At 37.9% G+C, this 25130-nt stretch overlaps 3 protein-coding genes, 1 long non-coding RNA gene and 1 other non-coding gene across 8 annotated transcripts in view; 4 read left to right on the top strand and 1 right to left on the bottom strand.

The window, feature by feature from the left end:
* Positions 1 to 1453, top strand: part of LOC127946049 (double-stranded RNA-binding protein Staufen homolog 2) — a 118882-nt gene extending 117429 nt beyond the window's left edge. For all 3 annotated transcript variants that reach the window (XM_052542335.1, XM_052542333.1, XM_052542332.1), the window contains exon 15: positions 238 to 1453. In XM_052542335.1, the coding sequence (XP_052398295.1) occupies positions 238 to 282 (45 nt within the window). In that variant the 3' untranslated portion in view covers positions 283 to 1453. The remainder of the gene's footprint in view (positions 1 to 237) is intronic.
* The window catches only part of LOC127946053 (uncharacterized), a 137435-nt gene extending 114824 nt beyond the window's left edge, over positions 1 to 22611 (top strand). The window contains exon 2 of the long non-coding RNA XR_008151007.1: positions 22412 to 22611. This is a non-coding gene — a long non-coding RNA (uncharacterized LOC127946053). The remainder of the gene's footprint in view (positions 1 to 22411) is intronic.
* LOC127946050 (retinol dehydrogenase 10-A) lies at positions 5380 to 16300 on the bottom strand. Its single transcript, XM_052542336.1, has 6 exons — positions 15588 to 16300; positions 13899 to 14134; positions 8427 to 8525; positions 7314 to 7459; positions 6857 to 6988; positions 5380 to 6760 (listed from the first exon to the last, which is right to left on the bottom strand). The coding sequence occupies exons 1-6, from the start codon at positions 15874 to 15876 to the stop codon at positions 6637 to 6639; spliced, it is 1026 nt and encodes a 341-aa protein (XP_052398296.1). The 5' UTR covers positions 15877 to 16300; the 3' UTR covers positions 5380 to 6636.
* Positions 18916 to 21584, top strand: si:ch211-171b20.3 (uncharacterized). 2 transcript variants are annotated; one of them, XM_052542338.1, is made up of 7 exons: positions 18916 to 19229; positions 19387 to 19432; positions 19631 to 19770; positions 20136 to 20268; positions 20352 to 20438; positions 20523 to 20578; positions 21019 to 21584. In XM_052542338.1, exons 1-7 carry the CDS (start codon positions 19037 to 19039, stop codon positions 21147 to 21149), a joined length of 786 nt encoding a protein of 261 aa, XP_052398298.1. In that variant the 5' UTR covers positions 18916 to 19036; the 3' UTR covers positions 21150 to 21584. The 2 variants fall into 2 exon arrangements, with proteins under 2 accessions (XP_052398298.1, XP_052398297.1); XM_052542337.1 differs by having other exon boundaries at positions 21045 to 21555.
* Positions 22157 to 22271, top strand: LOC127946620 (U5 spliceosomal RNA). The gene has a single exon (XR_008151127.1). It is a non-coding gene; the product is annotated as a U5 spliceosomal RNA (small nuclear RNA).
* Positions 22612 to 25130: the final 2519 nt, after the last annotated feature.

Raw genomic sequence — 25130 nt, 5'->3', positions numbered from 1 at the left:
TGAGCCAAAAACTTATTCTTAATGCATTTTTGGTTTTCATTTATTAACCATAATTAATAAGAAATAAATTATTATTATTTTTTTTTATTAGAGGTGTTGTGTACAGTTCTGTATTTTTATATTTTATTTGTGTGTTATTTACTATTTTATGTTTGTGCTATTATTACTTTATTATTAAATCGAATGCAGTGGTGGTCGATCGTTTTCATCCTCCTTTGTACTTTGTCTGTCTTGCAGACAAGTGAAACGTCTAGCCGAGAGGACGGACAGCAAACCGACTAACTCAGGCACCACTGCTCAGGACTGCAAGGATTCAAAGGCCGTCGTCTAGGAGCTGAACCCACCCCCCGAAAGCCCCCACGACCGCCGCTGCATCCTTCTACACGTGTCAACATGCAATATGGTGGATGTGTCCCATACAAAATGACAAAAAAAATGCATTCTTTGAGTCTATGTGAAGACAACACTATCTTAACACATTTATTTACTCTAGAGTTAACTAAAAAGAACAAGTAAGTGAACTTAAAAAATAAAATAAAATAGATAAAAATGTAATGCATGGTAATGTTTAAAAAATCAAGGGAAATTTCCCCATTTGATAGATGTTTGAATATTATTTTCACCTTGCCTCCAAGTGATATGGATTTAAACAGGCTTATGTCATGCCATTAGTATATATAAAAAATAAACATTATTGGGGAAATCAAAGTTGTGTATCTTATTTGGGGGGGTTATTAATTATTATTTCCTTTTCTCTTTAATCTATGAATAATAATGCTTGAGTATTTAAAGATTAACCGATGCCAGTGCTGTGAAGTCGTAGTTGTTGTCTTCATATATAGTCACCCAGCTTACCGTGTATGCTGACATAAAGCATTCATCTATCTATATGGATGTATATGACTTGTAGAATATCATATGCAGAGGAAAAGAAAAAAACATATACTACGAGTGTAAACCAATGGATAAAACTGATGCTAGAGGTCAACAGCACAGGATCACCTATGATACAGCTGATCCGTAGTATCCAGTTGAACAAACAACCCAATGGCCTTCTATAAAGCTCCATTAAAATTAGCATTTTGTTAAAGATTCTTGACAGAAACACAAGAGGCCCTGAATAGTGATCTACAGCTACGCCTCTTTTGCGAAGTCCTGTTTGATGATTGTTTTCTTCTCCCTTCAGTTTTGTCCAGCACATCTACACCTATGTTGTGTGTTGTATTGACTCGATACATCAACTGAGTGCTTTTAAGGACTGCATTCTGGAGAAAAGAGAGGCTGTGATCAATAGAGACAGGCCGTCTTTTCAAAACGGTCGGGTCGTAAAACAATTATCTGAAGCTGTTAAACTGCTGGAAAAGCGTTTTTCTCTTGCTTGAAGATATACGGTGTAATAACAGACATGTCCGTTTCTTAAAATGCAGTAAAATCACATCAGTTCATGTCGAAACTGTTGGCGTCTGTGCTCTTCTTTCCCGATTGTTTTTCCATGTTTTAAATTTTGCAAAAACCGAAATATTTCCAGATTTAAACGGGAAAAGAAAATCTTAAATCTAAATGCATAATGTGCATCTGTGATATCGGACGCAAGTTCTTAAAGGGACAGTTCACCTAAAAAATGAAAATAGTTATTTACTCGCCTTCCACTTGTTACAAACCTGTATGAGTTTGTTTCTTCTGTTGAACACAAAATAACATATTTTGAAGATTGTTTGTTACCAATCAGTTGACGGTAGCCATTGACTTCCATAGTATATTTTTTTTAATCCATACATAATGACTAAAGAAACAAACTCATACAGGTTTTGAACAACTTAAGAATGAGTAAATGATGTCAGAATTACATTTTTTGAGTGAATAATCTCTTTAAGATCATGTTCTTTGTAACTACACAGCCATTTTTTCATATTTTCTTGCCAACTCATGGGTGTGATTTCAAAACCACATCGATTTGCTCATGGTGAAGTGCTGTGTCATACCTAAAGGGACTTTAAGGCTCAGTAACACAGGAACTTTCATCTTTCATCAGGAGTCTTTCAGCTGTTGCAACACAGCAGTCATAGATACATACTATGAGTCCAGTCAGTATCACCGAGGAAACGGTCATTTATTCATAGTTCGATGAATGAATGATCACTGCCATATAAAACCAACTTCAACAATTTCATTGAAATCTGCAATGGTAAATCTTTCGCCCATGTAATTAGCAAATATTTAGCAATATGCTAAAAACACTCCCTGTTAGCACACGTACATCACATAGGCGTCTGTTTGATGTCTACAAGACATATTTTTCACGAATGTTCGCTAATCTGCAATACGTCTACAGGATGTTACCTATCAGATGTCAAATAGACATTTAGAAGATGTCTTTAAGATGTAAAATGTAAGTAAAACTATCAGATGTTTGTACACAGCAGATGGTTTCCAGACGAAGAGATCTTTAACAGACATCTTCGTACGCGTGTTATCTGGGCTATAACAACAGTAATGCATTGAAAACACTCAGTACATCTTAGCCGAACAACAATAATTTGCTAAAACACCTCTAAGAACACCTTGGAAAATACAAAGCAAGGTGCTAAAAATGTTCAGAACACCCTAACAAGTATTGTTCAGGAGAATCAGGTATATAGTGTACTTATCAAATATACAGCAAAAATTTTTAAACACTCTGATGACCTTAGCAAATGTTTAGCCCCCCACGAACACCTTAGCAAATGCCTAGCAATATGCTAAACTTGCAATGCCTTAGCAAAAGAATTGCAATGGGCTAAAAACACTCAGAACAACTTAACAAGAGAATAGCAATTTGCTAAATAAAAAAAAAAAAAAAAGACTTAGAATGCCTTAGCAAATGGTGCTCACCTTAGCAAGTATACAGCCACCCGCTAAACAGTGCTTGTTATCAAATGTATAGCAACATGCTAAAACACTGGGCACTTTAGCAAATGTTTAGCAACTCTCTAGAACCACACAAAGCACCTCAGCAAATGCATTACAGTATGCTAAACTTGCAACACCTTAGAAAATGCATATCAAAGTGCTAAAAACAAATACTATAGCAACAGCAATGCGTTAAAATGACTCGGAACATCTTAGCAAAATAGTCATGTGCTAAAAACACTTAGAACACCTATGTAAATCTATATTAAGGTGCTAAAATCACTCAGACTACCTTAGCAAAACAATAAGAATGTGTTAAAAACCAGTCAGAACGCTGTAGCAAATGTGGAGCAACACCTTTGTAACCACTCACGAACACCCTAGCATTTTGGTGTTGAGTTTTGCGCAAACAAGCCGTCCAAATTGATTAAGAAAAAGTGAAACATCAGTTCAGTTTCTATGTTGACTGACTGTCCTGTGGGTCATGAAGAAACAGATCATAAATAAATGAGACGGCTTTTGTAATTATTACTACCAATTACAGGTAGCTGTTTTTAATTTTGAAAAAACATCGGACTGGGGAAGGAGGAACTCATTATGAAGGCTGATGGATTTACTGTTGTGGCCTGTCCTTGTAAATGACCTCTCTCTCCTACTTGTTAAATATATTCATGTACCAATAATCATTTAGCACATTATTAATAGTTTTATGTGCAGATATCCCTAAAATGTGAAATTGTGAATAAGGTTAAATATCATCCTTCAAATGTTATGACGTGGAAAGCTACTAAAAATCATCGCCAATGAGAATTGCTTTGGCCCGTAGGGCAACAAAGTTAATTGATTTTTCCACCAGAATGAATTTTTATCGACCTTTTAAAGCTAAATTAGTGGTTATGTTACTCTGCTGAGTGAAAGGGAAGAGAAATCCATTTGGATGTGCAAAGGAAACATTTCATCTTGTGTTTTCAAAGCTGTGAATTTCTGGCACTGGGAAGCTTAATTATTTTCTTAGTGGGGAGTTGCTTCAGTAGACTGATCCTATCTTGATGATTACTTCTATGTCTCTGTATTAACTCTAATCTCTTGGTACGGACCATCAGGTTAATTAATCAGACTCAAAACATTTCTACTCCTGGCTACTGAAGTCAGTTGCTTTAAGATAAACCATTTGCTGCCCAAATAGCTGTATGTCTGCAGTGCCTCTTGCTATCGGTTTGTGAATGACTGACCTATGATGAGGCTTCTGAAATAAAAACATTTCCTAGTTTAGTGGTCTAAGTGATTGAAATTTCAATTGTAAATAGTTTTGCATGTCAAAATGACCTGGTTTTAATACAATCCCTCAAAATAATATCAAAATTATAATTCTTATAATCTCTTCTGTTGACTACGGCTCAATCAAAAATTCTGTAATATTGTGTGACTGCAAAAGCTTCAGTTTTTAAACAGTCATTACTCCAGTCTTCAGTGTCATGATCTTTTAGAATTCATTCAAATATGCATATTTGGCTCTAAATTTAGGGTCAGTAAGATTAAATAAATTTAAGATTTAAGTAAAATTAATTAATTAATTAATTAAAGATTTAAAAAATCCACACACTACACTAAAATTACACTAAAATCCATCCAGCATTCAATTCTTGTGGTTCGGATGATGACTGCTGCTCTATTACAAGTCAATGACATCCATTAGGTGGCAGTAACAAAGCAAAGATTTGAAACCATTCAGCTGAAAAAAAAATGTCAAGATCCTTTGCGATATATAATTGAAACCGAGGGGTACGCACTGCATACGTTCATTCTCTGAATATCAGATGTAGGATCGTTTCTACGGAACGTTTTATAAATGAGGCCCAATGGTGTTAAGAATGGCACACCTTCTTTTTCACTCAGCCTACACCCACTCAACATCTAATAGATCTGTCATATTTGGAAAAAATAACTCCCATGCAATTCACTGTTTTTGCGACTTTCCTCACCTTTTAATTTTGAAAGTTATTACTATGAGTAGATTCATCTCTTGTGAAACACTCAAACTGTTGTTGAGCTGTTCAGTAAGTATGAGGCATGGTCATTCATAAGTTTAGCAATTGAGGACAGGCCTTTCTTCCTTTGATGCAGTTCCCCTTTAAGTAAACTCACTTCACAATCCCTTTCACAACTACAGATAATAGGAATTTTGACTTGAATGGAACATCCGAGTCAATTCTAGTGCTTACTCCTCCAAAATCCCTCCCATTTGCTGTGTGATGGACAATAACGCTGCCGTCTGTGAGTACTCGAAGTGTATTTCCCCTTCCAGCTTTCACTTCCAGCAAGTCATGTCACTCGCTCCTGTGGAAGTCATATAGCGATGCACTCAGAATTATATTTACTAGAAAAGCTAGCAAATTCTGAAACCATGACTCTCTGCCAAGTTTCTTGCTGAGAGTCAGGCTTATGAAAAGACATTGAGATTATGAGATGATGTACACAAAAACCAACAAATAATCTAAATCATTTTATTAATTTAAGTTAGGTAGAGACACTAAACATTGGAACCATGTTGTGTGCTCCTCTATAGAGCACTCTTTAGGAAAGTTACAAAAAGAGTATTTATGTCATACTGTTAACGAATGAAAAAAAAAATATGAAGAGGTAGAGATTTTAGGCTCATCACAGTCGGTGAAGGGCACCTATTGGAATGTAGTTTAAACTCGTGTGCTGGCCTTTTTTGCCTAAATATACATTTCAGTGGTCCAGGTTTGAATACACAAAAAGGAAAAACATTAAATGAATGAATGTGTGTGTGTGTACATAAAAATTGTAATGAAAACATCGTGTGTTACTGACTGAAACTGGTAATTACATGAATTTGAAATGTGAATGACTCATTGTAAAAACGGCACGAGGAATCCATTATGAAAAAGAACAAAAACAAATGAAATATTTTTTTTCAGTTAATTCACAAGTTCAAAATGGGCCAAGTAAAACTAAATTTAACGTTCAGAGACAGAAGAAAACCAGGCCATCTCTTCTGATTGACCAACTCATACATTTACATATATCATAATCCTCTGTAGATTATACAGTAAAAAAATAAAAATAAATGACTCCCTTCCCACCAGCAGCTGGAAACAGACCAGCATTTTACCCACTTGTACTTCTCATGACATCAACAAAGAGAAATGTGGGGGAAACGATGCTAAAAATTTTATCTAAAACATCACATGGTTCACAGCTGGACCCTTTCGGACACATGATCTCCTGCCGCTGCCTTTAAATGGATCAGATTGGGAAATGGAGTGGCATGGTGCCACGCTGAACTGTGTAGATAATGTCGGCAGTGTAGAGGAAAGTAAATACAGTGCATGTCTACACACAAACAAAAAAAAAAAAGTGACAAGAATTTACTGTTCATACAGTAACATACTGTATAGTTTCACAAAGACGCTATATAATGCTGGTGACTACATTACGTAAATAGTTAATTACATGTATGATTTCAAAACTATTGACACAGTATATAGATGGATGGTTTCATTAAACAACCCTTAAAAAAAAAGACAAAACATATCAACAAATAAATCCTTAGTGTAGTACACAGCTTTCTTTGTTCCAGAGGAACAATATGGTAAACCTTTGCATTTGCCAAATGCAAGTGCACCAGTCTAAACACAGTCTTTTCACTTCCTTCTGCCCTCTCAGTGGTCTTCTCCTCATGCGGGTTAGAAATGTACCCTTGTGGGTTAGAAACAGTGCCCTCTAGATCCCGTTCTTGGCCTCGTTGTTGTTCATCGCCTCTTTCCTCTGAGCCAGGAAGGGGTACATGCACTTATCTGCACCCAGGAACCGGTACATGCACACGATTGCTTCGAAGGGCAAGATGCTGCAAAAGCCAAAACCAATGGGAGAACGTTACTTCTGATAGCTCTGACATTCTGGAGGCATTTCAAAGTCCAATTTAAGGACTACTCAAACTCACCTTTTCATAAAGTTGACCATGTATACAATGCGAGGCGTGCAGATCATGGGCTGGTCTGTCAGGATGGCCCTCATGGACTGTTTCACACAGAACTCCGGTCTCAATGGAGGAAGAAATGGCTCGATCTCTTTCCTGACCCGCCCAGGCGAAAGAAAGGAAGGGAGAGAAGGAGAAAACGTAATGATTAGGAGTAGTCTGTGTTTAATAAAGTCAGCCCAATGTGCTTCGCAACTCATTACTGAGTGGAAACAGATCCAGTATGCACCTTCTATTCAAGTGGAAGCCCCTATTGTGTGCATGAAAACCCAAGCTGTCAGTGACATGTGAGGCCACAATCAAAGCTACCCTGACTGTTGTTAAGCAATGTCTACTCGAACTAGATACGCATTGTGTTGTTCACTCTTTTAGTGGCCATCTGAAACCGAATCGTGACATTTGGACGGCTTCTTTCTTTTACCTTATTCTGCATCCTCGGAACATGCCCGTGTCCACCAAGTAAGGACACACCAGCGTCATCTTGATACCATCCTTCTCCGAAGCCTTGATTTCATGGCTCAGGGACTCGTGGAAGCCGATGGCACCGAACTTGCTAGCGCAGTAATCCTGAAACCGAGAGGAAATGGAGTTTAGTGAAGCTTCCCGAGGCGGTTTTCCTGTAATAGCGCGGGAGCGCTGGGATCTGCCGTTCCATTAGCATTCTTCTGTGGTGTATGGAGTATAGGTAGAGCGGAGCGGGAGGGTTTTGATGTGGTTTGCGGTGGATGGGATCTTCAAAATGGAGTGGGCAAACACAGATGCGTGTAGATAAACACTCTGGAATAAAGGGGCTCACGGCGGCTTAAGTCACTCCAATAATGCAAACCACAAAGTCACATTCAAGGGAACATAATAGGTCAGACAGTGTGACAGGGCATCTGAGACGCTTTGATGTGAATGTAAAGAGGAAGGCTTGTAAAATAGACGTGCATGTACAGCTAACAAAACAAAAAAGGTATCGTTTCCCCAAAAGGCTGTTGGGAAAAATGACACCAGTTTGGGCAGCAGTGAAAGAAGAGGATTGTACATGTACTAGACTCCAAACTTTCAAGAGTTTCCTCAAATACACAGGCTGGTTTAACAGATTAAAACTAATATTTCAGGTGTTGGAATTGGCTAAAAATAAAAGAAAAAATAGAAAAAAAGATACTTTTAATATGTTAAACCAGTCTGTTTTTCTCTTTAATGGCCGATCTATCAATCAACTGGTAGTTCAAAAACTTGTCTGATTTCAAAAAGTACAGCTACATGGGTATGTACTGTACATATAGTAGTTTATATAAGTGTATGTTATTCACAGAATGTGTGAAACCCCAGTGCATCATGGGAAATTTGTCTCTGCGGCAGGTAGGCCCAGTGAAACCACTGAGCATCTTTTGGTGTTAGCGTGCTCCTTAATTGGCGTGGAATACTAGGCGTGCTGTGCGCCGCGGCGAATTTCCATGCCATAGTGAGCCAACATGCTGAGACTCTCCAAACACGCTCTCTTTTTCAGTCTGCCAATAGATTTATGTGATGGATGCAATGTACTAACCTCCACACCAGCTGTGCTGAAAAGGCCCAGTGAACTGGCAACTGTCACAATGTGGCCATGGTTCATCTCTAGCATCTTGGGAAGAAATGCCTTGGTGGTCTGGAAGAGAATAAGAGGGTGGGGGGGAGCAAAGACAGTTATTTTGCTGTTGCTGCTCGTCTCTGCCAAAGCCCTTTGATCAGTCTTTTTCTTTTCCTCCTCCCCGACTAATAATTCACTGAGACTAAACACTCATCTCCCTTATCCTGCTGGGGGAGTTTAGAAACACAATTCCATTGCAGTCTTAAAGGCAATTTACAGGGAGCTTGCTTTCAACATGCACTTAGGAGATTCATTTATGTACAGCTCAGTTTGTTTTGGTAGTACTGGTTTTCGAAAAGTTTTCCTTTCTGACATGGAGGTTTAACTTGGATGAAAGGCAAACTATTCTAATGGATGAAATATCGCTCTAGACCTTGGGGGTTGTTTTGTATTGGTCTGAAATGGCTTATTAAAATGGTGAAAAGACCACTTGCAGGTTCACAACAAGTGGTTTGTCTGTGGTTTCCTCTTTTCCCACAACAGGTTGGTCCCAAGAGTAGCATCTCAGTATCAAGTGCACAAAGCCTGAGCGGTATACTCACTCACCACTGTCACCACAACAATATGGCTAAAGACCACAACCACTGCTGTAGGTCAACAAAGACGGGAAACAAACACCACCTTTTTAGCCTGGATAAAGCATTAGTATTGGAAAAATTCAAAATAGTTAGCCTGAAAAAGACTTCTGAAATTGTAACAAAGAAACTAAAATGCAAGTGTAACCAACGTGGTGATCACGGAGTCAAGGAGTTGAACTTGTAAACCAGGTCAGAACAAATCTTTTAGCTTTGTAAACCATACTGAAAACAACTAATTAAATTAAGCTTGAAATGACTTGAATTAAAAGGAAATTATAGGTTTAAAATGTAGAAAAAAAGCACAACTTGTAGTTGCTGCAGAACTTGAAGCCATTTAACTAGCTCAGTGTCATCAAAGACATTAATGAAACTGTGATGTAGAGAACTAGAGACATGTATTAACATGGGAAGGCATCACAATGAGTCGTTGGACAAGGACACCATATAAGTCATACCATATATTCAATCTACATTTACCTTGTATTAGCAAATACTTCCTGGTAACGTTGGGTTTGATTCTGGTCAAGTAACTGGTCTGGTAATCAACTCAGTGTTACCAATTAAACCCAACATTGTCAGTCTATCTTCTTAACTAATGTTGAGTTTGATTGGCGAACTTGCTCAGCAGGTAATGTTAATTTTGGTCAAGTAACTGGGCTGGTTATCAAATCCAAGATTACCTGGCCAGCTAGAGAACTTGACCAAAATCAAATCCAACCATTACCATTTTAGCTACATGACTAAAATGGATTTTGACTGGTCAGGCAGCTAAGCTGGAAATGTTGGGTTTGATTTTGCTCATGTAACTGGGCTGGTTATCAATCCAACATTACCTGCCCAGCTACACTAATTGACCAAAATCAAACCCAGCATTACTAGTCTACTTGAATAATAATTTGGTCAAGAAACTAAGCTGGTAATGTTGGGTTTTATTTTGGTCAAGTAATTGAGCTTGACAAAATCAAATGCAACATTACCAGCTCAGGCCCTTGACCATTGGTCTATCAAACCATAACCTCTAAACTTTCACAAATGATCAGAAATGGCTAAGATTATTTGAAAAAATAAAATAAAATAAAAAGAAACCAATCTGCTATGGAATGAGGGGGCCGCAACTGATGTGGGAATGGCTTTGCTGACCTCTCAGACACAAAATGTGTGAAACTGAACAGAAGTTCATGTCTTAATTCATAGCTTCCGTAATTGCTTCTCAGCGCCTGAGTTTACGCTAAATTAACTTCCAACAGCAGAGAGCTTCCTTGGCCCTTGCAGTGGTTCTATGCCTGTTGTGCTCTCTAATTGATACAAGCTCAAGTGCATCGTCCTCACAAAGCTCTTCACAGCTGCCGTGTCAGCCTGGATTAGTGCTAATGTTTGACCAGTAGGAATATGCACAAATATTGAAAGCACAGATGGCCGTTAATTAAAAGAAAGTGGACCGACCTAAGAAATGTAGCAAAACATTGGCCAGATTGATGTACAACACTCAAACTCTGAATGCCCAGAGACAATGAAGTGGGGGCTAATTGATATGCTGTTACTGTATTGCCGATGTCTCATTAAAATGGGGGACGGGATCTATGGAATCAAAATGAACTCTGAAGCAGTTTAACCTTACAAAAAAATAAGCCAAATCAAACCATCGGTCAGTTTTGTTGGCCGGTAGTTCTGCAAATATAATCAGCCCCAAGTCAAATAGCGGGTACAGGTGTATCGGCCTTGAGCAAGACCATCTAAAATTACTCAAGTAAGACCCTTCTGCCTGGCTGCTCCCTTTCTCCTGGTCTAGTAGGAATGCAGGCTGGAGAACTTGGCTCCTGTCATTTGGCATCTTGTCAAGCTGATCCCTAGACAAGAAAGCAATTGTCACATAAGTGGGTCAGGCAGCAGCTCCCCATTACCAGCAAGCTCGTGTACAAGACTCTCTTTCCCTTGATGCTTTTCTCTAGGGACAGCCCTTTTTCTTCGGAGTCTTTTGCTTAAGCCATGCTCACTTAGCAACTAGGAGGCTTTCACGGACACCACTGTGCCCAGGTGTGGAATACGCTGCTCACATATCACCTATTATGGGGTCAGCATCGCAGAGAAAGAGAGAAGCTTTTTCCATTCAGCTCTCAATCTAACTAGGCACTAAATTTGATCATTTGCATAACTTCAACTATTTCCTTCAAGTACCAATCAGTCCGCCAAAGTGCCACTCTGACTTAGCAGAGAGCTCAGTGGTCCTGGGACTCAAATGCAGCTGGAAGTATGGAAAGAGCAGAGGGCCTCAGCCTGGAAGAGCACCGCTCCGAGATAACGGCCTCACTTCCTGTTGGCTCCCCCAGTTTTGTTGCATTCCCACCATGCTATCCAACAAAAAGATGATGTCCATCTGGAGTTTACGCTCTCTGCCTTGAGTTTCGAAACACAGTGGACTGTTGAAATGAGGGCGCTGAACTGGCTGCCAGGTCATGTTTGAGACTCTTTAAGGAGACGACATGGACCTGTTTTGAAGACAGGCTTAAGAGACTTCACTGTGGCCAGAAAAAAGAAAAATGTAGACATTAAAACTATTTGGAATGTAGTAGCTTTAACCTGGAAAAATGCCATACGATTAATGGAATAAACAAATATCTGAAATGCATTAAAGCAAAAACACAACAGCTTTTGCAATTTATACTCCATCCAGTATTGAAAAGAAATGGATGCACCTGTATGCTGTTTTAGCATGTGATGGAGAGATTAAAGACCCCATGAAATGGATTAATCACAATGTGTTTGCTTATATTGTGACATATGGCCAGGATATATTACGCATGTTGTAGTATTTTTATAATATCAAATACAGATGGAAAAAGAAAAAGACACAAAACTTTGATAAAAACAAAAACAAATACATAAACCAAATTACTTTAAGTTTGGCCAACCAAGCACAAAAAACACTGACCACCAGGGCCATCATCCAAGAGGGATGATAAAAAAAAAAAAAAAAAAAGTTTTAGCTTTAGGTTTCTGTACAAACATGCCGACACAATCAATTATAAATGGGAGGACAAAAGGGAAAAAAGGAAGTCTTGCAGTTTTACAAACCACATGCAAGCAGCAACCAATTAAGAGAACAAGTTTGTGTAAAGAAAGAGGGAAAGCAGTGTTGGTGCATTTCTATTCAGCTGGCTTGTGGCTTTAATGACCACATCCTCCACTTGGTATTCCTTGCCTGTCCTTAATGATTAAGCTCTGCTTTCATCTTTCATCTAAAACCCCAACCCTGCATAAAGCTTGGGCAAACACAACCAAAACCTTAATGAGAATCCTCACTCTAACAAGTGCATCTGCTACAGCACCACTGCGGCTTACACTGAACACATTCCAAATAAAACAAGGAAAATATAGATAGCAAAGAACATGGTGTACACTTAAGCTCAGTTTGAGGCCAAGCATTTTCTTGCTTCATTAAAAGGACTTCCAGCATTATCCACATATCTGCCAATGTAAAAAAAGAAAAGAAAGAAAAAGGGCCTCCCTTATAGAAGGAGGTGTGGTATCGTAATGCAATATCTTACCCGAAGGACTACAAAAAGCATTTATTAGGAGTAAAAAGCCCAACAAGATTTATGAATATATTTATTTTCTAGGCAGTCTGGGATTATGTCAACCCTCCCATCTCCAATAAAACATTAACCATCCTGTCTTGATAATCATTAAAATATAAAAATCCCCAACAGACAAGAGCAAGAAAAAAACAAAAACATCCATACTCCACCTCAATGTGACTTTACAGATCGCTCCACAAGGTGTTTTCAGTAAGACAGTGCCAACTACAGACAGGTCTATTGCACATTTACTGGCAAGAGGTTAATTAGTAAGGCCAAGTGAGAATGGACTCATCCAAATGGTACTTCCCCAGGCAGGATGTGCTCTTCAATGGGCTTTAAATTAACAAACCAAGGCAGAGCAGACTGTTCCTGGTAATCTTACCAAAATCCCCTGCTGGAGTTTTCTTGCTCAGAGCTTGTTTATATCCGCAGATCAACGAGCTCTGGAGAGGACTAGGTTGAAACGACAGGGGGCATGTTAATAAAACCTCTCCGAGTGGAGGTATGGCTTTAAGATCAGTTCTGATGTTATAACTCACAGCGAGTGAATTGATAAAGTCAGGGAGGGTAATCTGATCCCAGATCAGCTCTGATATTCTTACTGAACCCACGCCAGATCCTCATAATCTCACAGCCTGTGGATGTCTGCTTCAGCAGAACATCCAGACTGAGCCGTAAATATTAATACTGGCTGCCACAAACAAAGGAATGAATGAAAACAAATGGATAACAGACTAAGACAGAAAGGGCCAGACAGATGAGACTGGAGTGATTACATGAGGAATATCCAACACTTATAGGAGTGTTTTAAGGGGTGGCCCATATCAGACAACAGACATTTATTTGTATGCACTCAACGACACCAGGCGGATTAAACGACTGAGCTTCAAAGTGGCTGATGTAATTGATTTTTGAAAAAATAAACATGGCTCTTTTAGAGTATAAAGTCAAAATTTCAGCTTCACTCTAGCTTATTATGAACATGCATGGAGCAAAAGAGGTTTGCTTTCCAATTTGGCCCAAGTGCAAATACCAGTGCAGAGAAATGAGTATGTGCTGAACAGATGGGCGCACGGACAGTGTCATCATGTGGTATAGCACAATCACTAAAAGAGGGCATTCCACTGTGTTTCCCACTTAAAAATAGCTGTACACTTCCTTTATGATACACATTGACTGGTTACACCATTAGATCAAATATTGCTGTAGTAGTTACACAGTTAAATGAGACTCACCCAGAAGTGTGCATGACAGTTCACCACCATGGTTCTCTCGATCAGTTCATCGGGGCACTCCAGCATGTGGTGGCCGGACACAACACCAGCGTTGTTGATCAACAAGTCCACTTCACCGACCTCCCTGCGCACTTTCTCTGCTGTGGAGTACACGCTTTCCCTCTTGCCCACATCAACCACATACGTATACACCTGCGGCTGGAACGGAGGGACCTCTTCCACACCCCCAACAGCTCCTTCGGGAAAAACACAGATCATCTGAGAGGTAGAAAAATCACAAAGCCTTCCTGTGCACATTAGGCTTAATTTGATAAGGATTTCATTGAGTTGAAATAAATGAAATGAATAGAAAACAACTGCAACTCCTGAAAAATCATATAAGCAGTTGTGTAGAAAGAAAAAAAAACAGTACATAATCTAAAATAATAAAAGAGATGAATCCCACACTGGTATGGATTCCAAATTTGAAAAAGTTTTGTGCATGTGACATTCATCAGGTAAACGTTGCCTGATGAAAGATGTCTTTCTTTCTTTCTTTTTTATAATTAATTGTTTCAGAGTTTGAATCTGCTTTACATCAGACATTTGGCAAAAATCTTAGCGAATATATAGGCCCAACTAAGATAATTGTGACAACAGGGAAGGAAACTATGGCCTAATTTAGACAGATAGACCGATAATCGGTTGTTCAAGATCTACTAACTGGTGGGTCTCTGATGAATATTATCACTACTGTGTGTTCAACATAAAACAACGGTGTTCATAAGCAAACTTATGATTATAACATCTTTTGAATAATTACACTACTTCTACAGCCAGTCATTCTCAAGCAATCAACATGTAGAATTCGAGGATAATAAAATATAAAAATAACTTTGACTGGAGTGCAGCAACTTAATGGCAATAACAACAACAATAATAAATACTTAATATCTTAATATTTGAAAGAAATATTACATATAATTTCATATTATAATACTATTCAAAAAAAATTCTTGCGTTTGTTTGTCTTGGGTAAAAGTAATCTCTCTCTCTCTCTCTCTTTATATATAAGATATATATATATATATATATATATATATATATATATATATATATATATATATATATATATATATATATATATATATATGAAGAGTTCAGATGCAAAAGCCTCTAAATGCCATCTGAAATTTTCATAAAAAATTAGGACTTTTATCATGCTCCTATATTTATGGTCAGTTATTTCACTTTAATAGCCTGGACAAGGACCTGTACATTGCCATTAAAGTAAAATGACTCAACCTAAGCATAGGAGCTTGATAAAAATCCTAATTTTAGATGAAAATTTCAGATGGCATTTAGAGGCTTTTGCATCTGAACTCTTCATATATATATATATATATATATATATATATATATATATATATATATATATATATATATATATATATATATATATATATATATATGTCTATTCTGGATATCGGTTATTGGACATTTAAACAAAAATAAGTTTTATGAGTGATGACCCATGTTTATATTGACTAATATTTACCTATCTTATTTATACATCAATCATTCAAGGACTACATACACCAAACAAGATTGAATAACAAAGACATAAAGCTACTCTAGTCTAAATAGAAAAAGTAGTTCACAGACAGACATGTTAGTTCAGTTAAACAAATAAGAAATCATGACATTTACCCTCTTTAGTCATCGGGTTGTCTTGCTCTCTGTAGATCTGTCGCACCATCTCGGCAGTTTCCTCATTGCTGTGGCTGTTGATGTCCCACAGCACCAGTGTAGCCCGGCGCCGGGCGAACTCCTTGGCGAAGAGCCGCCCGAGTTCGCCGCCCGCCCCGGTGATCAAGCACACCTGCCCCGCTACGCTCTTCTCCTTCGGCCGTATGAGCCACTTGAGTCCGGCCATCACGATGGCCCAGAGAATTTTGAGAATGACCACGAAAAACTCCACGACAATGTTCATCATCATGTCTAATGCCGCTTTGTGACGTTGTTTGAAATAAAGAAGAACTTCTCACAATGTCCAGTTACACCTAAATGACTAAACAACCTGAGTTTTGCAGCTGAGCGGTTAACATTAGCATATAATTTATTCTTTAACTATCCGCCTATTCAAGGTTATGGGGTGAACATCCAATCAACCCCAACTGTCATACAACTACTAATATACACATATATAAAAACGTCAAGAAAACGCTTTGAGAATATGAGCATCACAAATAAAAGCACTAATATAACAATACAACTGGCGAGAAATACAGCCGAGTCTCCCCGTCAGTAATGCCCGTATGAAACCTATCGTATCCGGGCACGGATGCGCTCGATAGCTGCCGGTGCGCCGCTGTTCTGTAAGCGAGAAAGAGTCAGACTCCTGCGACCTCATCAGAGCTGCTGCCGCTGCTCGGGCTCTATTTAAACCAGCCCCTCTCCACAGGACCCCACAGAGTGATTGGCCGAGATGCCTGATTGAAATTTACATCTACTATCTCGGGCTGTGGACGTTTGGGAAGACAGAGTGGAAGTCTAATAACACTGACTAATAAATAGTCGTGGTTGTATTTTTTAATGCAACGAATACTTATATTAGCCTACATCAATGCACAAAGATTTTTTTTTTTAATAGCATTTGTGCTTTGCTTGGAGTAAGTAAAATATCCAACAATAGGCCTACAGCAAAAGCAGTTTTTGTGATAACAATTAATTTAGTGGAAAAATAACAATCAATAAAAGACAAGTTCATCTGAAAATGAAACCTTTTAAAGCTCTTCATTATTTTATACAGAAAAACACTAAAAAGCCTTTGCGCATTCCATTTTGGGTAACATTTAGAATCAGTAACACTTGTTAACTATTAACTATGACATTTCTCTCAATAAATTCCTAATTTGCTGCTTATTAATAGTTAGTAAGGTAGTTGTTAGGTTTAGGTAGTGGGTAAAATTAGGGATGTAGAATAAGGTCAAGTGGAATAAGGCATTAATATGTTCTTAATTAGGCTTAGCACTAATACATGGCTAATATTCTGTTCATATGCATGCTAATAAACAACTAATGGGTGTTACCTATTCTAAAGTGTTATCACATTTGGTAATATATACATTTATATGGAAACCAGCTGAAGAATAAACAAACTGAATCCTAAAACCATACAACTTTGAAGGCTTTGCATGTCTGTTCCCATGCAATACAAATAAAGTCTGAGAAAGAAAACAGTTATTTGTCAGAACACTGTTACCAGATGGCAAAAGAGAAAACAGTAGGTCACGGGGATGGTTGAGTCCTTTAAGAATGGATCTGAGTTTTTTAAGACATCCTTCTCAAGAGATGCTGGATAGCTCATGGCTAGTAATGAACCGCACTGCCTTCACTGCCCTCTGCAGTTCTTTGTGTTCAGATACAGATCAGTTTCTGAAGCGTCTGCGGCCAGCGGGAATACCCTCAGTGGCACATCTGTAGAGGTTTGTCTAAATCAGCAGCTCTTTAGTCTGACATGTTTTCTAGACCACAGGGCATAGTGGTGATGGTGGCTAACCCTCTCAATAGCAGATCGATTGATGTGCGACCAAATGCAAAGAGCTGCTGGGACTGGGAGAGGATTCACCAGACAGTCTAGAGGGGAAGTAGTTTGTAAGGGGTTTTAGTGACTTTTCACATAAACTAATCATTGAATCTATGACAAGAATAAATTATGCATACAAACAATCCACTTGCTCACATTATAAACAGGTTTTAACCAATGAACATGGTATTCCATAGAAAGTCGATGTCTCAAAATGTCATAACAGTGACTGAATGTGTCAATGGATGCTTCAGTACTTTAATGGTTGTGTTCACTTAAGTTTACTGAAAATATGATGAGCTAATTGAACCTTTTATGCATGTCTTAATAGTTAATGGGATTCAGTCATCCTTAAGTCTGATATATTAAAGGTTTAGTTTGCTGTAAGCTTATGTATTTAATATCTGTTCAGCTGCACGGTATACGAATAACTTCATGAATGAAACAAGGCATATCTTCTTTCCTATCATATTTTGCAGCAAGGTACAGACAGTTTCATGTATTCCAATAAATAATAAATAAATAATAATAAAAAAATGCCTTTACAACGTCGCCACCTCTTGGACTGACATTGTCATTACACATTCTTATTCGGGAAATCTATTCTGCTGCGTTTAATACGTGTTTTAAAAATTCGTAACATTAGTTTTATGCAGTACAGTAAACACATAAGTAAATACAACAAAAGATACATCAAATTCACAAATTAATCTAGATGTTCAATTGTTAAGAGTAGTTAAACTAATTGAAACCAACGTGTGATCATGTTATAAATATACACGTATACGTTTACGTTTGTATGAGTAAAATCAAATAAAATGTTGCTTATCTATATAATGAAGACTCTATTACTTATTATTTAAACTCTTCTCAACCAGATTGTTTTATGCTTTAAACGAAAGATACAAAACAGACAATATAAAGCCAGTAACAAAGGATAAAAAATAATAACATAAATAACAAAATACTATAATATAAAATAATAATAAAATAAAAAATAAAATAATAATAAAAGACAAAACAAAAATCCAATCATAGACAAGCATGACCTTTACATTACTCAAATAATTGTAAATATAGAACACAAACGGACAGTTTTAATTGCCTTTCTGTTAGTACTATGTTGGATAGTAACGTTACACGGGTAATTTTCCAGGTCGTTATAAAACACTGTAAAACAGTTTTTTTTTTTTTTTTTTTGTTAGAAAATGTACACTTATGAATGTGAAACTTAACCAGCAAAATAAATAGATTAATAAAAAAAAAAAAAAAAAAAAAAACTTCGTTATACATATTTCCATAATTAAAATATCCAAATACTACATTTTCGAAATGAAAAATAAAATTAAAGAGTAACTTACTCACCTCTATGAGATAGCCTCCTGTCACTAGACTAGACTGTTGTGTCACGTGGTTTTGGCAGTAACTATGGAAACGTCCACACAATGGACTATCAGCTTCCGTTTTTCACTTTTATTCACCGGAATGAAACAATGGCCGTAGCTTCTATCGTTAAGCTTCTTAAACGGACTAAAATGACATTATAGTTTGTCTGACACTTGAAGTGGAGATGAAGCCTCACACCAGCGTCGTCAGACCTAAACTGATGTCACTGCCAACTGAAGCTCCTCTGATGATAATACAGGACATTACAGAGACCCGACACACTCTTCCTTCAAACTCCATCTCCAGCCCTCCAGAGTCTGCCGAGGCCAGCCTGAAGGTTTTCTCAGAGACACAGAAATGCCCATGCAGTCCGAGCGGTGAGTGTTCACATTTCAGTGTCCCTCCAGCAAGACACAAGACTTCACTGGATGCATTTATCTGTATGTTCAGTGCTAAAACGTGTCCAGATCATGAACTGTATCAGATGTTTTATTAACATGTAACTTACATTTAATGTTTAATATGAAATTGTAGATTCCAGGGACCTAAAGCCTCACAGTGTCAGCTTTAGTACTAAAGGGTGAGTGCATTAACAAAATAAAACAATGTTGACATTCTGTATATAACGTTATATCTATAGAGAGACTATGCAAAGACTGAAAAAGTCACTAAAGTTGGCAGGTGTATTTCTACACAAACACTGTGTAATGGCAACATGAATTAAACCACTATATATGACCCATTATTCCACATTGTTTGCGTCTTTCCAACTTCACAGGCCACTGCTTCCATTTCTAGCCAAAAACCGCTCAAACGTAACCTCACAAAACAATGTGTATGACTGTGATGTTTCTGGCCGGCATTTCTTATTTGATAAACGATGGAGAAATGGAACATACATCACTAATGGCATTGAAGGTACAGTATTTATCCCACTTTCCATTTATTTGATTGTAATCATGCTTGAGACATTCATTGTATCGTTATTAGAACACAAATGGTAAAAAAAGGGGTCAAAGAAAGCATCTTAATCCCATGTGTATTCAGATTGTGATACTGTCACATCATTAATTGATGAGATGGAACAAATGTGTAATTGGTAGTTTCAGTGGGGCAGCCGCTAGATGGCGCTCATAACATGCATGAATATTTTCAGCATCTTCTCTTTAGATACTGTTTAAGTCAAATTAATCACAGAATGCTTTTGCAATAATTGTAGTTTAACGTGGTTAGATGGTTCTCTTATTTCTGAATTTCGGTTTTGTGTTTATTTTCCCAAACAGATGATGTTCTGATAAGCCACAACCCAACGAATCCACTCTCTCAGGAGTTCCGTGTTTACCGCTCTCACAATCTCACCAGATTTGCCCACCGCAAGGAACTCTGCCCACGCAACCCAAGACCACTTATTTGCGGGTGAGCTCTTCAACAAGACTGCTGAAATATTGCATTATGATTTTCTCTCATCCAATTGCTAAATTTCGCTACATCCATTCCAGGTCTGATTATCTGGCTTCATTTCCATCAGTTTTGTTACCAGCCACCACTCCATCTGCCAGTGGACCACTCTGTTTATCACAAAACAGGTAACAATATTTTAAAATTGTATTTTAAAATTTGGCTATACATATTCTGTTTATTGCATATTTAATATACCTTTTGCATTTCAGATTAAGGATGAAAAATAGAGCACGCAATCTCTTCTCTGATGGCGCTAACAACAAAAGTGAGCATTTCTGCTTTATGATTAAAGCTAATGTTTAAATGCTTATTACTTAGCATCAATTAACTGATTTATTGTCATGATAACTCATTTAAATAGACTATTTTTGAAAGCTTAGTTATTTTTGTCAGTTGGCGCTGGTAAACTGAGCTCATAGCATGTGTTATTTAGATGTTTGCTCAATGTTTAACAGATGAGATCTTTCACTTCACTCTTGTTACAGATTCAGACCACAGACACTGATGAATTTGACATGCGCATGTGTTTTTCATGAGCTCATAAACGTTGAATACACACACTTAACTCACTTAACACTTAAACACACACACACACTTCCCACCAGACTGTAGGCCATTATTAAAATTCCCAGTCTTTTGTATGAGGTGAGAAGAGAGTTACCTGTGTAAACCTGAATAAAGCAAACTGTGCTCTTGTCTAACCAGCCTGTGGGCCGGTAATTGTTTTTCAGCCCAGTCGTACCCTGATCCACACCTGGGTGCCTCGGCCTCTTTTGTTCAGAGGCTCACAGAGATTTCCTCTCTGGAAGCAGAAACAGTTCGGCAGGAGAGAATGAAGAGACTCAAAAAGTTCAATAGGCAGGACTCCTAATCGGAGTTCATTAGCCAAAGAAGAAGCTCTTGACTCACAGCTGTGCCAAGATGGAGCAAATAAATTCAAGGAGAAAAACTTGAGAGGTACAGAGTGTTGTTTCACAGCCACTGTACTGTAACTGAAATTAAAGGAAATCAACGACTGTAGAAACCATTTACATTTCTGATTTAAAACTATCAGGGATTGTTGAATTTAAAATCAAATTTACATGAAAGTGTATCATGCATTCGCCAAGAATAACTGCCTTAACATTGCCTTAAACTTACAGTGATAATGGCATTATAGCACTTAAAAATGTTTTCTAAATCATGTTGCATAGATGAAAAAACGCAATGCTTTGTGTACTGCCTTGAGTACTTAATATGATCATATCCAAATAAACATATTTTTGTCAAAGATACTAATTCTTTTAATTATATCTAAAAGAACTGCATTATAAAATAATATGAAACTGTAAGTGTATTATATTTTTTGATTGATAGATTTGTTAGTCTCATATATCAGCCAATAGCAATCACTTACAAATGGCTGCTGTATGTTGTAGCTGATAATACACTGTACATTAGAGATACAGCAGTAGCTGAACTCAGGTAGAACGCAGGCTTTCCTGGAGAGCGTGGGAGAGCTCCATTCTACACCAAAGTGTCTACTGTCGAAAGGACAGTTTTGATTCAAAACTAGGTTGGCACATTCTGGGACGATAGAAGAGAGATCTTTTTGGCTTCACGACTTCATTACAGGAACCACCTGCAATGAGAAGGATGTTATTATTTTTGGGTTATTATTAATTATATATTTTTTATAATAATAATAGTTTCTAGAGGGTTGTTTATTAGTAATCGAAAAAGAAATTAAGTAATTTATTTGTTTACAATTGTAATGATTTCCATAAGTTTGTATATTATTATTATTAAATGAATAAATTATATATAAATTATACAAATTTATATATAAATTTGTATAATTGACAGCTCGAGTTTCTCTTCATTGTCACATAAATCTTTCGCCTTTTACTAAAGATTTCCGTGGAGGGGAACTTTTGCGAGTGACCTGTATTTTTGGGTGCTCTGCTCACTGCAGAGCTACAAGGGGAAGTCGTGGCCTAATGGTTAGAGGGTTGGACTCCCAATCGAAGGGTTGTGAGTTCTAGTCTCGGGCCGGACGGAATTGTGGGTCGGGTAGTGCATGAACAGCTCTCTCTCCACCTTCAATACCACGACTTAGGTGCCCTTGAGCAAGGCATCGAACCCCCAACTGCTCCCCGGGCGCCGCAGCATAAATGGCTGCCCACTGCTCCGGGTGTGTGCTCACAGTGTGTGTGTGTGTGTTCACTGCTCTGTGTGTGTGCATTTCGGATGGGTTAAATGCAGAGCACAAATTCTGAGTATGGGTCACCATACTTGGCTGAATGTCACTTCACATTTTATTTTAGAGGGTTTGTTGTTATTATTACTATTATATATATCCTTTTTTTATAAAGGCGATGTTTGGATTTGTTATTATTATCAGCATCTCTTATATGATGAATCAATAAATTATTAATTTGTTTGAGATGGTAATTAATTCTTGAAGGTGATGTTTATTATTAGTATTTTTAAAGGTGCGGTGTGTAGATTTTAGCGGCATCTAGCGGTGAGGTTGCGAATTGCAACCAACGACTCCGTCCCAGCTCACCCTTCCCTTTAAAAAGTTTTTGTAAATAATTATTTTGTTGTATATATTACACATTGCACCTTTAATACTAATAATATTAATCAGTAGTAATTCAGAACATTTGCTACGAGCCAAAGTGAGGAAGCTGCTCAAGAACTATTCATGGTGTTTTTTGTTGTTGTTTTTTTTTTTTTTTTTGAGTACAGTGACTTTCAACTTTAGTCAGTCAAAATGACCTAGAACAAACAGTAACCAAAGAGTATTTTAATAAAGCACTACTTTAGACTTGCCCACAAGAGGTTTATCATTTCAGCTCAGCTCTCTCCAAATCAGCCTGACTTCCAAACCTTTATATATTAGAGACCTTTTAAATGTTAGTTATGTTTTCAGGGTAGTTGAAAACTAATGCCTATGATTAGATACTTAAAGGGATGAACTTCAAGACATTTGAATGAGGACTAAATTAAAACAAAAATGAGTATCATACAATATGTTTGGCCTTTGTGCTCCATAAAATGACCACCATGCACTGTAAAAAATTATTTAGCAGTTTAGTTGTTTCAATGAATTTTTTTATGTTGACACAACTTGCAGTTACTGAATTTGTTCATTCAACTAAAAATTTTAAGTTTTCAGTGTCTCAACTAGTTTGAAAGTTGACTGAACTAGGTCATTTGTCCTCATAACTTAAAAAAATTTGTTGACTCAATTCAATAGCAATATCACGTTCACAACATCACTTATCGCGAGATCTCGTCATTCTCCTGAATGCTGTTGAAGAGAGAAGAAGGTCGTCAGCCATTCTAGTCAGTTTCTCCTCAAAGTTTGGACATTTGACTAGAATACAACTTTGGTAAGTAAAATATTCGTATTTATTGGCTTAATGTGTAAAATTACATTTGTTGTCTCAGAAGAGTAAGTATTGTTTAAAGAGTCGTATATTCTGTATGTAAGTTACTGTATGTAAATGTTCTTTTCGCGGCACTCTGAAGCCTCAAAATACAGGCGGTTCCACAGTAGTCTCCTTATAAATATTAAAACAGATATTCTCCCATGCGGGACAGCGGAGCTGAACTTATGTGGAGCACGATAAAAATACAGTTTGTATGTATTATTTGAGCCCAGGGCTGCGTTAGAGGCCGTGCAAACAGAGCGCGAGAGCTCAACGGATCACTGTATGGATTAAGAACGGCGGGAATAAAAAAAAAGGAACTGCTCTAAACCTGACAGGGTAATGCTGTGTTCACACCAAACGCGAATAGAGCGTCTGGCGCGAATGATTTCAATGTTAAGTCAATGCAAAGGCGCGTTTACGCGCGTCTGGAGGTCTCGCGGCGCGAATGGGGCGTTAAGCGCGGCGCGGAAGACGCGAATTCGCCTCATTCGCGCGTCTAGTTCGCGCGAATGACGCGAATTGACGCGCGAATAGAGCGCTTCGCGCGAAACGCGCGTTAAGCGAGAATGGTGCTTTTTGTGCATTTAGCGTTTGACGCGAATTCGCGTCTGCCGCCCGAGTTGAAAAATTTGAACTTTGGCGTCAATTCGCGCCGCGTTAACCAATCAGAAGCCTGCTAGGAGTCACTCATTCAACAGTATGTTCCTGCAGCCTCGGGTTGTGCAGGAATACCCTTCTCCACTCATTCAACAAGGAGGAACGACAGATGTTGTCAGTGAGGAGTCAACCGGAGCTATATGACAAAAATTCATATTTCTATAGAGACCGGAATAAAAAGGACCTATGTATATATATAAAACATATTGATAGATAAATTGAATAAAGGCCAAAGATAAGAAACGTTTAATTTTACCCCAAACGAATTATATTTTATCTTGAACCACTAAAGAGACATCAGAGCCAGCGGCAAATGTCAGAAGATCTAGCCGAGGAAAGGCTACTCTCGGCGGATACATGATGACGGAGCTCCCGCTGGTCGCATGGAGCTCATCTCCGAGATCGGCGAAACACATTTTTTAAATAGACGCTGTCATTATAAATAAACCGCATATTTGAGTTTAAAACAACTACATTCTCGCCTGAAATACTTTTAAAACTACATTTCATGACACAATAACAGTAATATTTTGAAAATTATCCGAATAAAAATGGCGGTTGAAAATGCTCCGTGGACTCAGCTGGCAGAAGCCCCCCCATGACGCGAATTCGCGTCTGTTGTGAAGTTAATTTCACGCGCGAATCAAGCGAATTACTCGCGCGAATGAAGCGAATGATCTCAAAATGGTCAAGCGGCAAACTAGGCGCGGTAGACGCGAATTTGACGCTCTATTCGCG

Source organism: Carassius gibelio, chromosome A24, assembly GCF_023724105.1.
Source record: "Carassius gibelio isolate Cgi1373 ecotype wild population from Czech Republic chromosome A24, carGib1.2-hapl.c, whole genome shotgun sequence".
Lineage (NCBI taxonomy): Eukaryota > Metazoa > Chordata > Actinopteri > Cypriniformes > Cyprinidae > Carassius > Carassius gibelio.
This window is presented reverse-complemented; position numbering and strand designations above follow the sequence as displayed.

Coding starts and splice junctions, on each gene's coding strand:
- LOC127946050 (XM_052542336.1), bottom strand. CDS start 15,876: ATGATGATGAACATTGTCGTGGAGTTTTTCGTGGTCATTCTCAAAATT. Junction 8,526..13,898: donor ACTGTCATGCACACTTCTGG/GTGAGTCTCATT, acceptor ATTCTCTTCCAG/ACCACCAAGGCATTTCTTCC. Junction 7,460..8,426: donor TCAGCACAGCTGGTGTGGAG/GTTAGTACATTG, acceptor TCTCGGTTTCAG/GATTACTGCGCTAGCAAGTT.
- si:ch211-171b20.3 (XM_052542337.1), top strand. CDS start 19,037: ATGAAGCCTCACACCAGCGTCGTCAGACCTAAACTGATGTCACTGCCA. Junction 19,771..20,135: donor CATCACTAATGGCATTGAAG/GTACAGTATTTA, acceptor TTTCCCAAACAG/ATGATGTTCTGATAAGCCAC. Junction 20,579..21,044: donor TGATGGCGCTAACAACAAAA/GTGAGCATTTCT, acceptor ATTGTTTTTCAG/CCCAGTCGTACCCTGATCCA.